The 14,565-nt window shown below is 38.9% G+C and overlaps 1 protein-coding gene across 1 annotated transcript in view; it reads right to left on the minus strand.

The window, feature by feature from the left end:
- The window catches only part of Cat (Catalase), a 149,661-nt gene that overhangs the window by 12,988 nt on the left and 122,108 nt on the right, over positions 1–14,565 (minus strand). Inside the window, exons 3-6 of the mRNA XM_067157611.2 lie at positions 13,379–13,520; positions 9,290–9,440; positions 8,557–8,736; positions 2,608–2,799 (exon numbers count right to left, since the gene is read on the minus strand). Of these exons, the coding sequence (XP_067013712.2) occupies positions 2,608–2,799; positions 8,557–8,736; positions 9,290–9,440; positions 13,379–13,520 (665 nt within the window). The remainder of the gene's footprint in view (positions 1–2,607; positions 2,800–8,556; positions 8,737–9,289; positions 9,441–13,378; positions 13,521–14,565) is intronic.

Consider the following 14,565-nt stretch of genomic DNA (forward strand, 5'->3'; position numbering starts at 1 on the left):
ACTAGTCTATGGAGTGATGACTGATTATTATTATTATTATTATTATTATTATTATTATTATTATTATTATTATTATTATTATTATTATTATTATTATTATTATTATTTTGTGAGTCTGTTACAGCCCAATGAAGCCCTAGTAGTATGCAAAGATTCTGAATGGGGGGCACCAATTACAGTGTGAAGTAGACTAGAGGAAGTGTAGCTTGGTGTGGTGTGACAAGTCCCATGGTGGAGGAGTAATGTGCCTGCCTTGGATGCCCTGGCCAGGTAAGGATTGTATTTCTAGAACAAGGGCTAGAAAGGGATACACTCAGCCTCTTGAAACTAACTGAGAAGTTCTTGATATGAGAGGCAGCAGACCTGGTCATGGAAGCCAAGCAATATGATTGAAGATATTGTGCTGCTGACCAAGTGACATTCCGATATGTGCAGGCAATTTGGCTGAGCAGCAGTCTTCTTGGTAGGTCAAGGTCTTTTATGGACTGTATGTTACAACTTCAGCATTTTGTTTATGATGTGGGAGTTGTAGGAATATAACAGACATAACAAACACCCAGCCCCTGCAACAAAGAAACCAATCATATTGTTGTTATTATTTTTTGAGTCATCAGTCCATAGACTGGTTTGATGCAGCCCTCCATGCCGCCCTATCCTATGCTAATCTTTTCATTTCTATGTAACTATTGCATCCTACATCTGCTCTAATCTGCTTGTCATACTCATACCTTTGTCTATCCTTACTATTCTTACCACCTACACTTCCCTCAAAATCCAAACGAACGAGTCCTGGGTGTCTTAAGATGTGTCCTATTATTCTATCTTTTCTTTTCATCAAATTTAGCCAAATCGATCCCCTCTCACCAGTTTGATACAGTATCTCTTCATTCGTGATTTGATCTATCCATCTCACCTTCAGCATTCTTCTGTAACGTCACATTTCAAAAGCTTCTATTCTTTTTCTTTCTGAGCTAGTTATCATCCATGTTTCACTTCCATACAATGTCACGCTCCAGACAAAAGTCTTCAAAAACATCTTCCTAATTTCTATATCAATTTTCGAAGTGAGCACATTTCTTTTCTTAAGAAATGCCTTCCTTGCTTGTGCTAGTCTGCATTTTATGTCCGCCTTACTTCTGCCATTGATAGTTATTTTACTACCCAAGTAACAAGATTCATCTACTTTCTTTAAGACTTCATTTCCTAATCTAATATTTTCTGCATCACCTGACTTCGTTTGACTGCACTCCATTATTTTTGTTTTGGACTTGTTTATTTTCATCTTTTACTCCTTCCCCAAAGAGTTTGTCCATACCATTCAGCAATTTCTCCAGATCTTCTGTAGTCTCAGATAAAATAACAATATCATTGGCAAATCAATCGTATGTGGTTAAAATCCTACAACTCTACTGGGAATCAAACCCGGAGTGCCCACAGTCTGAAGACCAGAACGCTGGCCTTTCAATCATGGAGTCATTCAGCAATGAAATACATTACCATAAACAGTATGTTCAGATAGTTCCTTAGTTGATTAGCAAGGTTCATATTTGCGTTATCATGTTAAAGCATGACATGCTTGCCCTCCTGCTGGATGACTACTTAGAAATAGCATGTGCTAACAGAGAGATCCTGCTGTGGAGACACCATGTGGAGGTACTCCATTTTATGTTCTGCTGAATTCTTTTTCTGCTATAGAATTAATAATACTGAATTCAAAACTAGATTGAAAATACAAGACTGCCCTAGAAAAATATTATGTGTGTATGATGAGACCCCACTTGTGTAACTAACACAACTACTGTATGAAGGTCCTTAATTTTAGCAAGTTTGTTAACTCAACAGCAATCTAGCAAATATCATGCAAATTAATGTCCAATTTCTTGGAAGCAGATGAATAAATTCATGCAGAAAAAAAATATGGAATCAGGTATTATTTTTTTTGCTAGGGCCTTTATGTCGCACCGACACAGATAGGTCTTATGGCGACGATGGGATAAGAAAGGCCTAGGAGTTGGAAGGAAGTGACCTTGGCCTTAATTAAGGTAAGCCCCAGCATTTGCCTGATGTGAAATTGGGAAACCACGGAAAACCATTTTCAGGGTTGCCGACAGTGGGATTCGAACCCACAAAGTCTCGGATGCAAGCTCACAGCCACGCGCCTCTACGCGCACGGCTAACTCGAATCAGGTATCAACCAAAACTTGAACACTTGATGTTGAAAGAATTAATTACAGAGTAATTGAATACAGTCCTGAGGTAGTCTCTATACCATACTATGGACACCAGCTTTTATCCATGTCTGTTAAAACAGAACGAGTTCCCAATTTAAAGGAAATTTTGAGAAATGACTGCCTCTATATTTGAATAAAATTAACTATCTAGAGGTTTGTATCTTTTTCAGGGTGCAAGGTACACAGCAAAGTATTCATCCACGCAAAAGGACCAGTGAAATGTATTTATTTAAAACACTGTAGCATTATCTGGCTCTTCATATCGAAGTCCAGAATGCTGAAAAATTTTCAATCTTCTTTATCTCTAATAATTTAGAATGACATTCAACCACATTATAGTTTTGAAATAAACAAAATTTGAAATTTTATAACTTACCTTGGTAAGATCAAATGGGTTCCAACGATAATTTTCAGCCTCTGCAAATGTCATCACTTGAATGTAGAAAGTCCATGATGGAAAATTCCCAGTAGCAATGGCATTATACAGGTCTCTAATGCTGTAGTCAGGATCACTACCAGACAAATCATTAGCCTTGCTCACCAGCAGGTTCTTTATCTTTTGATCAGTCTGTGAAACAAGAAAAAACATAAAAACATATAAATACTGTGCGTCGACTTGATGTGAATAACAATGCTTTCTTGTCACCAAACTCATGTATGTCTCAAGATTTTGATGCTGTACACATGAAGAAATATGCAGATGAGACCTGGACAAAAACAAGGATGAAAATCATTTATAGACAGCAGAAATTAAATTACCAAGAAGTTACTACAGATGACATGGAAAGATTGAATGTAAAAAATAAGACACAGACAGAAGTAAAGGTTGAGAAAAAAGAGCAATAAAATAAAAAAGACTAAGATGGTGAAAATAGAAAGAATAGAAAGAATTCTAAAAGAATACACAATTAAAAATGAAGAGAAAGAGTCCAAGACTATAGAGAATATAGATGGACCTAATTAAGAACAACATAAGATAATGGAATCTTAACTAGAACAAAGTGATGAATGAGGAGTAGTCATAAGAGAGTAGTTAACAACTGCACAAGATAATAGGATCTTGATTAGATCTAAGTGATGAATGAGGAGTAGTCATAAGAGAGTAGTTAGCAACAGCACAAGATAACAGGATCTTGATTAGATCTAAGTGATGAATGAGGAGTAGTCATAAGAGAGTAGTTAACAACAGTACAAGATAACAGGATCTTGACTAGAACAAAGTGATGAATGAGGAGTAGTTAACAACAGCACAAGATAACAGGATCTTGACTAGAACAAAGTGATGAATGAGGAGTAGTCATAAGAGAGTAGTTAACAACAGCACAAGATAACAGAGTCTTGACTAGAACAAAGTGATGAATGAGGAGTAGTCATAAGAGAGTGGTTAGCAACAGCACAAGATAACAGGGTCTTGACTAGAACAAAGTGATGAATGAGGAGTAGTCATAAGAGAGTAGTTAGCAACAGCACAAGACAACAGGGTCTTGACTAGAACAAAGTGATGAATGAGGAGTACTGGAATAGTGGTGAGAGAGTAAATGAATGCCCAAATCTGTCTGTTTCTGAATAATGGGAAGATTTTTATAATCACATTAATGTATAACCTTTTATTTGACAGGTGCCTTGGTATGCAATTTAATAAATTATGTCTACAATATATAGACTATGTATGCTCATAAAAAAAAGTTAAGTATATACCAAATTATGCAGTGTTGAAATGCAACCGATATCATATTATTTGATGTGCAACAACAACTACTACTATTAACTTTTCCCACACCTGTGGATTGTGGGTGTGAACTATATTGCACATGTGGATCTGGCCCTGTTTTATGGCCGGATGCCATTCTTGACGCCAATCCTATATGGAGGGATGTAATCACTACTGAGTGTTTTCGTAGTGGTTGGTAGAGTGATGTGCTGTCTGAATATGAAGAGGAGTGTTGGGGCAAATGCAAACACCCAGTCCCCGAGTCAGAAGAATTAACTGGAGACACTTCCGGCCGTAAATTGAACCCAGGACCCTCTGAACCAAAGACCTCAATGCTGACCATTCATCCATTTAATATGAAACTAAGAATAGTAAATACAACAAAAATGCACACTTCTTGGTAACTCTGGATCCTGTATGAAAAGAAAAACATTGAGTATGTGACTAAACCAAACAAATTAAGGAATTTACTCAGTTAGAACATCACAAATTAAAGATAGTTTTCAATGCAGTCACATGAGCCAATAATGTGTTTGTCCCCTATGAGCCCTGAGGCACTCTTGAATACCATGGGACATGCTCAGTACCAAATCACTGAGCATTTCTTGAAGCAAATGGTCCCACTCCTCCACGGCAGCATCTTTTAGGACCCGAATCATTAGTGGTGGATGGTCACGATTGGAAATTTCTCTTTTAAGGTCCATGCATGCTTTATGCAGTTAATGTCCAGGGCAGTCCAAGTCCCTCCAGCGACAGCTGCCACATTATGTGGACATGCGTTATTGTCTTTTAGAGTAAAACCATCTACTACAGTCTCTCCAAAACCATTTAAATCTTGTACTCATACAGTGACAGATCAGATGTAAGGCTTTTCAGGCATTTGCTCTATTAACCAGCGTTTCGTCTAATAGAGCAAACGCCTGAAAAGCCTTTCATCTGATCTGTTTTTGACATGCTCTATTGGTGAAAAATATCTAATTCCCTTCATGGGAACTTAGAATTTTCCACTCATACAATGAGGCAATCATGTTTCCTTGAATGTGAACCAGTGGTGTATGGCGACAAACATGATACCTGCCCGGAATAATGCTGAACCTCGAAGCTGTTGGCAATGTTCTACCAAGAATGATTCATTATATCGTTCCCCATTTGCCCTTCTTATGCACAGAGAGTTGACATCAGGTTTTTTATCAGAAAAAAACCTTCTGGACCATTGATCTTGTGTCCAAGTCTGATGTGCTCTAGCTCATTGAATATGAGCCATCCTGTGATGATATAGATTTTGATTCCTGTAGGGAACCTGAAAATATTTGTCCCAAATGAGTAAATTCATAATACCAACATAGTTGGTCCGTTATTGGACATTATACATTTTCCACCTAACTCATCCCTGGTTGTCAGCATTTCACCCCAGTGTGCTGATCTGAGCTCATCAGTTGGTAAACAGCACACCTACCAAGATGCATGGCTAGTGCATACTGTGGAGGTCTAATAGGACCTTAAATCACCTTTCAGATCCAGGTAAAAATCCCTGACCTGGCTAGGAATAAAACACAGGGCCTCCGAGCAAGAGGCAGGCATATTACCCCTACACCACGGCGCTGGCACATGCTAACCAGCCAGTAGGAAAACATTAATGCTGTTTTCATCTCGGAAAGAAACACTATTGAAAGTATGGCATGTTTCAAACATCCAAGTACCAAGCTTGATAGCTGCAGTCGCTTAAGTGCGGCCAGTATCCAGTATTCGGGAGATCGTGGGTTCGAACCCCACTGTCGGCAGCCCTGAAGATGGTTTTCCATGGTTTCCCATTTTCACACCAGGCAAATGCTGGGGCTGTACCTTAATTAAGGCCATGGCCGCTTCCTTCCCAGTCCTAGCCCCTTCCTGCCTCATTGTCGCCATAAGACCTATCTGTGTCGGTGTGACATAAAACAAATAACAAAAAAAAAACATCCAAGTTGCAGGCTAACACAAGAATAGGATCTGAATGTAGAAATCAAAATCAGAACTGGCATTGCAGGAGTTGTATTTCTGAAACGATCTTTTCATGTCATCTGAAGAATACTACTTGGACATTGCCAGTGGCTCCAAGTAGCATACACAGTCGCCTCTATGGTATTCACTAACCATGCATCTTGGTAGGTTGCTGTTTACCAACTGATGAGCGCAAATTATCACACTGGTATGAAACGCTGGTAACCAGGAATGAGTTGGCTGGAAAATTTATAATGTCGAATAATGGACCAACTATATTGGTACCACCCTGTGATGTGAAAGTGGAGAAGTCATGGGAGGTCTTCTTGAATACAGTCCCCCATCATGGAGTCTACTGCGCAAAGTTTGGGTACTTACAGTAACTCCTGCGGACTGTGGTGTCTCAAAGCTCATGGTGCAGAGAAGTAGCTGTGCGTATATTGTGTGTTCGGCCCACACGATATCAATCTGCTATTGAATGAGCATCTTGGAACTGTCTCCACAACTTGGAGTGAACAGTGTTGGTAAAATCAACCTATCTCATGTTCTGTTGCATCAAGATGATAATTTTCATGCAATCCACCATAGACAGCATATGACGAGGCATTTTAGTGTACAATGTATAGAAATAAGGCACAATGACAAGCTTGCCTGGACATCACCTCAGCTCTAGTGTACTGCATTTGTTTACCAGTCATGATTCAAATACCCCTTGCTGTGAAGAAGGCAGGGTTACTATGATTTAAACCAACATACTTACTATCTAACCATAAATGAAACATAAAATTTTAGACATTGATGGGTAAACTGCAAATAAACTAACTTATATATATATGAGATACAAAAACCTATCCAGCTGTAGCCGGGAAGGGCAAATATGATTCCTCTCCACTTTCTTCGGTCTTTCCACCACTCCTCCTCCAACACTGTGTCCCAGTCCATGTTTCTTTCTATAATACTGCATTGGATTGTGTTCTTCCATCACAATCGTGGTTGTCCACGGCCTCTACTTCCAGCTACAGCTGGATAAAGGGAAATGATGATGATGATGATGATGATGATGATGATGATGATGATGATGATGATGATGATGATGATGAAAAAAATCTAACCTTGTCCCAGTAATACTGATAGTAATGCATTTTGAGTTAGAAGTCATAGTTGCACACAAGGATAAAAAATCACTTACAAACAGCAGAAATTAAATTACCAATTAGTATTCTTCAGGCAACATGGAAAGATTGTTTCAGAAATACAACTCTTGCAGTGCCAATTCTGCTTTTGATTTCTACATTCAGATCCCATTCTTGTGTTAGCCAGTAACTTAGATGCTTGAAGCATGCTGCCCGTTCAATGGTGTTTCTGTTCAAGGTAAAAACAGGTTGATGTTTTCCTACTGGCTGGTTACCATGTGCTGGTCCCACGTTGTAGGGGGAGGCCCTGTGTTCTATTCTCGGCCAGGTCAGGGATTTTTACTGGACCTGAGGGCTGGTTCGAGGTCCACTCAGCCTACGTGATTAGAATTGAGGAGCTATCTGACGGTGCGATAGCGGCCCCGGTCTAGAAAGCTATGAATAACGGCCGAGAGGATTCGTCGTGCTGACCACATGACACCTCGTAATCTGCAGGCCTTTGGGCTGAGCAGCGGTCGCTTGGTAGGCCAAGGTCCTTCAAAGGCTGTAGTGCTATGGGGTTTGGTTTGGTTTGTTCAAAAGGAAATGAAGGTCTTCTAAATAGTCAACAAGTATCATACTGTCATCTGCAGAGAAGATAGTGTTTTTTTCCTTCCCAGTTGGCAGCCCTGAAGATGGTTTTCCGTGGTTTCCCATTTTCACACCAGGCAAATGCTGGAGCTGTACCTTAATTAAGGCCACAGCCGCTCCCTTCCCACTCCTAGCCCTTTACTATACCATCACTGCCATAAGACCTGTGTGTGTCGGTGTGACGTAAAGCCACTAGTGCAAAAAGTAATAATACCAGTTGTCTGGAGGAACAGAACTGGTGTATAACAACCTTAAACATTTCTTGAAGAAACTTTGCCCTTCTATCTGACAGAAGACAGCCAGGAATCGGTGGGTAGTTCTGAGCACCTGCAGAATTATGTGCAAGTTCAGAGAGAAAGGAAATGACTACTTATGTGTTACATAAATACGATTGTGCTTGAGTTATTTATCTGTCAGTTATGCAAATGTACCAGATTTGAAGTCTGAGAGATTATTATTATTATTATTATTATTATTATTATTATTATTATTATTATTATTATTATTATTATATATGCAAATAAGCCCATTAAGACTATGCAAAGTACTTAGATGCATGCATTTGCCTTCCTCTGTGCCCACATTTCTTTCAATTTTTTACTGTGGGCGTCCTTTCTGTCTTCAGATCAGGTTGTTCTGATCTTCTTCTTTGGTCGTTCCTCTTGGTCAACTTGCCATTTTTGAATTTTTTCATCTGCTAGTGTAATTCCTGCCTGTTTCAAATTGGTTTTAATTTCTGACAACAAGAGTTTTAAGGAGGCCAGAACTAAAATGATTATGAATGGAGTCACTTGCAGTTAATACCAGATAAAAACAGATGGTGGATATATTATGTTACTCTAATTTAAATTAAATATATCAAAGGTTGGGATACCTTATAGTGGAACTTCACGTAGAAAGCTTCACCTTTCGCATTCACAGTCTTAAACGTGTGGGACCCATATCCATTCATGTGCCTGTAACCGTCAGGGATACCTCTGTCAGAGAATAAGAACATCACTTGATGGGTTGATTCCGGACGAAGGGAAATGAAATCCCAGAACATATCAGCATCCTGAAAAAAAAAGAAAAGAAAAAAAAAAGACATCAGGAGATTAGGTTTTTGCTTTAACAACATTCATATACAGAGCTAGAAAATAAAATGCTAATTCCATACCAAAACAAAACACAAAATGTTTTTATAAGACTATAGTATTATCTAAATCCTTATTTAGAATCTGCTTTTACCAAGCGAGTTGGCCATGTATTTAATATCATGTAGCTGTGATTTCCCCCAGAAAGTAACTGAACAAGTCTTGAGTGTCTCAAGATGTGTCCTATCAATCTACCTCTTCTTCTGGTCAAATTTGCCAAATCGTCATCCTCAGCATCTCATCTATTGTCTTTCTTCGCTACTTATCATCCAGGTTTCCCTTCCATTGAATGCAATACTTCATGTCAATGTTAACCAACTGATTTAACTTTTCTTCTTAGCCATCAGTAAGTATAATGAAATTAAACAATCAAATTAGAGAAATTAAAGAAATTCAAAATTCATTAAATTCGAGGAAGGTTATTTACAAACAGTGAATATTCATGAGTAGTTACAAATACATAGATTATCTTACCTTCAGGTGAGTGGCAGGATTTCTCTTCTGAGTATGGATGAATACAGGGAACAAGATGGGATCTCTTATGAAGAAAATGGGCGTATTGTTGCCAACCAGGTCCCATACACCATCCTCGGTGTAGAATTTCACAGCAAATCCACGAGGATCTCTGAAGAAAGATCAACAAGAGTCATGAAATACTTGTCACAAGGCTCAAAACCGCGTAGCATTCATAAACGTTTATAATGATCAACTTCTTGGCTATTTCTCTACATTTTTTTTTTGTTGTTAGTGGCTTTACGTCGCACTGACACAGATAGGTCTTGTGGTGATGATGGGATAGGAAAGGCCTAGGAGTTGGAAGGAAGCGGCCGTGGCCTTAATTAAGGTACAGCCCCAGCATTTGCCTGGTGTGAAAATGGGAAACCACAGAAAACCATCTTCAGGGCTGCCGACAGTGGGATTCGGACCCATTATCTCCCGGATGCAAGCTCACACCCACACGCCCCTGACTGCATGGCCAACTCACCCGGTTTTCTCTACATTAAAATGCTGTACTGTTAATTAATTGATTGCTTTCATTACAGTTATTTTTTATTTAGCATATGGCTTGCATGGAGAGCTGCTGTGTGAAGACCTGCCCTATGGCAGAACACAATAATGATGACATGGCTTTCAGAGCCGGCAAGTGTCCGAGGACATGTGCAGGTCTTTCTATTTGATGCCTTGAGCAACCTGCATGTATTGATGTGGGTAATGATAATTATCGTCAGATAACTCTGAGAGAGTTGATCCTGTGGTTCGAATTGTATAGCTGTTAACTTCCATTCAGGAGATAGTGGGTTCTAATCCACAGTTGGCAGCCCTGAAAATGGTTTTCTGGGATTCCCCTGAAGATGGTTTTCCGGGATTTCTCATTTTCACACCAGGCAAATGCTGGGGCAGTATCTTAATTAAGGCTACGGTGAACTACTACCCAGACCTAGGCCCTGTCCTATCTCATCATCACCTAATTTGAGGTCTGATCTCCCAAGAAGAACTTGGACCATCCTTAATAGGATTCGGGATTCGATGTGGTCATGGTGTCTGTGCTGCGTCCCTGTATAAATGGGGAAAGGTACAATCCCCCAAGTGTGACTGTGGAGCTCCTTTTCAAACCATCGAACACATTGTAAAGGAGTGTAGCAGAAGAGCCTACCCTGGAGATTGGTTTGATTTTCTAGAGGCCAATGCAGAGGCTCTAGAATGGATAACATCTTTGGACATTAAAATATAATGTACTTGCTTTCTTGTTTCTGTATATATGTATATATGCCATACGATAAATAAATAATAATAAATCACCATATAAGACCTGTCTAGAGTCAGTCTGATGTAAAACAGATAGTTAAGTAAAAGAATTTTTTAAAAGAAGGTGAAACCCAGTGTTGGCACATAGCCTACTCCTGTCGAATAACACTAAGGGGTCTGCTCAATGCTTAACTTCTCTTTCTGATGGATGAATCAGCATGAAGATTCATTTGCTCTCGTTCCACATGAATACTGTGGAGAAATTTGAAATTGAATTCAGGCTTTTGGCATGCAATCTTGCGATCAGAAAATGGATACAATTACCTCTCCTACCCCACCAGCTAATATTCTGATGGTGACATTTTTTCTACCACCTGGACTCGAACCAGTAACCATGGTGTCATACCATACAGGCTTGACGCCTTAATGATCATGGCCACCAGGGCTCTAACTCGACTCATCTACATACTATATGGGTTCCTTCATTATAATCAGAAGTTAAAGTCTTAAACTTTGTATATCAAGAAGCAACAAAAGAATTTCTTTAAACATCATTAAGAGATTATTGTAACTTCCAAGTTACAAAATTTTCAAACTGTTCATTTCATTCATCTGGGATTTCAAAGAAACAAGTCATTCAAAACTGAGTACAAGTCAAATAATAGCCTTCGAGCTGAGCAGTTCTTTTTCTGGCTCTGCTGTCATCAAATAGAGGCATAAGAAAATTTGAAACATACCCAGAAAACTCTTTGGATGCTCATCTCCATACAAGGACACTGTTTTCACTTACTCAGGTCAGATTCTCTTCAAATGTATGTCGACCGACCGACCAACGTCACTACTGATTTACATTTAGGACAGTCATCCAGGTGACAGAGGCCCTATAAATTGCCCACCTAGTACTTTCTTAAATGATTATTCAAAGAAGTTGGAAATTTGTAGAATAACTTCCTCAGTAAATTATTCCAAACCCTATTCCTTGTTCTATAAATTACTTATTGAGTCCAAAATATCTATCAGCATTAAGAATGAATTGTGCACTAATGGCAAGTAATAGAAAAGGGAACATTTTCTAAAAATTTCTAATTCAATTCTCAATCATTAAAATAGAAATAATACTCCTGCTTTCCAATGTATATAAGATTTACAAGGAATAATTAAGCATAAACTGGAAATCTTAATACGTAGACTTTCACGACCACTAAATGACATTATGATAATTATTTGGGGATATTAGGTCGTGTGATAATAAATAAATACCAGCTGATGCGTTGCCCTTAATGGATAAGCCTAGAGACAAACCAAGCCCTATAGCACTGCAGCCCTGATGGCCCAAAGGCCTATAGATTACAAGGTTGCACATGGGCTGAATGACAAAACCTCTCAGCCATTCTTCTTGGCTTTCTAGATTGGTGTCACTGACTTGCTGTCAGATAGCTCCTCAATTGTTCTCACGCAAGCTAAGTGGACCTCCAACTAGCCCTCTGATTCAGGTAAAAATTCCTGACCTGATGGGAATCGAACCCGAGGCGGACTCCATTATGGGGCTGGCACATATGCCTAGAGAGAATAATTAATTACTGTTCTGTGAATTTTCTATAATCTCCACAAAACTGATCACTATTTTTAGAGCTAAGATTATTATTACACCAAATCTATCACTTATGATGAAATAATTCACCATTTTTTTGCCCCCTCTACATGACACAGAAGACTTCCCAGAAATTTACAATGCTATTACAAGAACCTTGTACGGGTGGAAAAATTAAATGTCTCACTATTTGGGGCAAGAGGAAAAGGCAATCCTAACCTTCTTGAGATGGATGTATAATTTTCAGCCAGTTCTTGATCAGGTAAATAGTTCTAGATCTAACTTGAATTACTGACTTCTCAGTCCTTTCTGAGCCTGATACCCTCCTTTAAAAGAAGGGATTCACTTCTTTCTTCACTTAAGTTTGAGTAAATGTTTAGCTACTTAAATCAAGATACACACTAGAAAAAAGTACAATACTGAATATGTTAAAATCAGATTCATGTCTGCTCCACTTTTTCACAGTTGCAAATTTAACTATTCCATAAAGTGAACCTGATGAAGGAGTTTTAACTTGAAGTGCAAAGCCAAAATTATATTAGTGTCTTTTTTTATCACCTGTATATTGCTTACTCTAATTTTTTAAGGGCATCAAAGTAAGTTACTTCCTAGAATTAGCAGAATACTGGGATGAAAAATGGAAATGATATTATCTACATGACATATAAATACCTCTTTATTTTTTGTGATATCTGAAGCCATTTCTTTTCAGTTTCGACTCAGTTAATTTGTAACTCTTACGTTCTTCAGTCTGCTGACACTAATTTTGAGTATTAAATTTATAAACTAATCCACAGTCTGTTTCGAGTCATTCGACTGGGTCAGGAATGTAATGAATGGAGCCCCTATCTAGCGGTGAGAATAGGAATTGTGCCGGCTGCTGAAGCCTGTTGCACACCTCTGGGGCAAAGATTAATGACTGACAGATGAAATAAAATGATATTGGAGAGTGTTGCTGGAATGAAAGACGGCAGAGAAAATCGGAGTACCCGGAGAAAAACCTGTCCCACCTCTGCTTTGTTCAGCACAAATCTAACATGGAGTGATCAGGATTTGTACCACGGAACTCAGCGGTAAGAGGCCGATGCGCTGCCACCTGACCCATGGAGGCTTCAGAAAGAACTTAATTAATTAGTTTTGGCAGACTGAAGAACCTAACAGTTATAAATATCACACAGTCAAATTTAATTATAAAGCAGCTACTGTCATGGAACAATGAGGTTTACCTGACGGTGTCAGCAGATCCACTCTCTCCTCCCACAGTGGAGAAACGCACAGCAACAGGCGTCTTCTTACCCACCTTGGAGAAGACGCTAGCCTTACAGTACTTGCTTATATCATGGGTAACTTCAAAGTACCCAAAAGCACCTGTTAATTAAAAAACAAATCCAGTTAAGTTTCTTCTTTTTTGCATGCACACACACATAAGAAGTTTTTAGTGCTTTATGACTAAACTGATATTGCATTTACTCAGTTTCTTAAGGGGAAAGTTTAAAAAGTCATGAGAGTACTAGCTACTCCCTAAATAAATTCTTATCCAAGTTAGACAATAAGTCAAAATTCAATTATTCCTGCCAAATCTCTAATCAATTTCCTCTGCCAATAGGTTTACCAAGTTGTTACATAAGTAAGGGCCAACTTTAAAAACTACAGAATAATATTCAATTCCTACACTGAAAGCAATCAATTATTGTTCAACTGCTGACTTGCTAGTCCTAACACAGCTGAAGATTCTCTGTTAGGGTTGAACTCCCTTAGCTTTTAGTAGTCTCCTACCAACATGGCTCTTCAGACACCTCCACCATACTAAAGTTAGACTGTGTATCATCAGCTTTGAGAGGTTGCTCTGTATGCTCAGCAACCCGCCAGATTCATTCCCTCACACAAAGGCACTGCATGGCTCATCGAATGTGATGTCTTGCTCATCATGTTTGGGCACAGGAATAGTGACGTAGCGTCTTGTTCACAGAAGAGTCGCATTTTAGCCTGGAGAGTGACTCTAGCAATCTTTGCATCTGAAGATGTAGATTTTGATTACAGTACCAAAAGGAATCTGAAATATTTGTCCTGAATTTGTAAATTTACTCATTCAGGACAAATATTTCAAGTTACCTATGGGAATCAAAATCTAAATCTTCTGATGGCCTAGAAGGCATCAATTTTGTAACAGAGACCAAGTCTCTCATAGTGCATTGGCACTGCTGGTGGCTCCAAGTTAGCCTAAGCAGTAGCCTCCACTATATGCACTAGACATGTATCTTGGTAGGTGTGCTAATTACCAATTGATGAGCCCAAATTGGCGTACTGGGAGGAAATACTGGCAACCAAGAGTGAGTTAGCTGGAAAATTTATTCCATTTATATAGGAAGTCTGTTCACCTAGTATGCTCTTGGAACACTTTACATCCCTGCCA

Source organism: Anabrus simplex, chromosome 1 (genome assembly GCF_040414725.1).
Source record: "Anabrus simplex isolate iqAnaSimp1 chromosome 1, ASM4041472v1, whole genome shotgun sequence".
In the NCBI taxonomy this organism is placed as follows: Eukaryota; Metazoa; Arthropoda; class Insecta; order Orthoptera; family Tettigoniidae; genus Anabrus; species Anabrus simplex.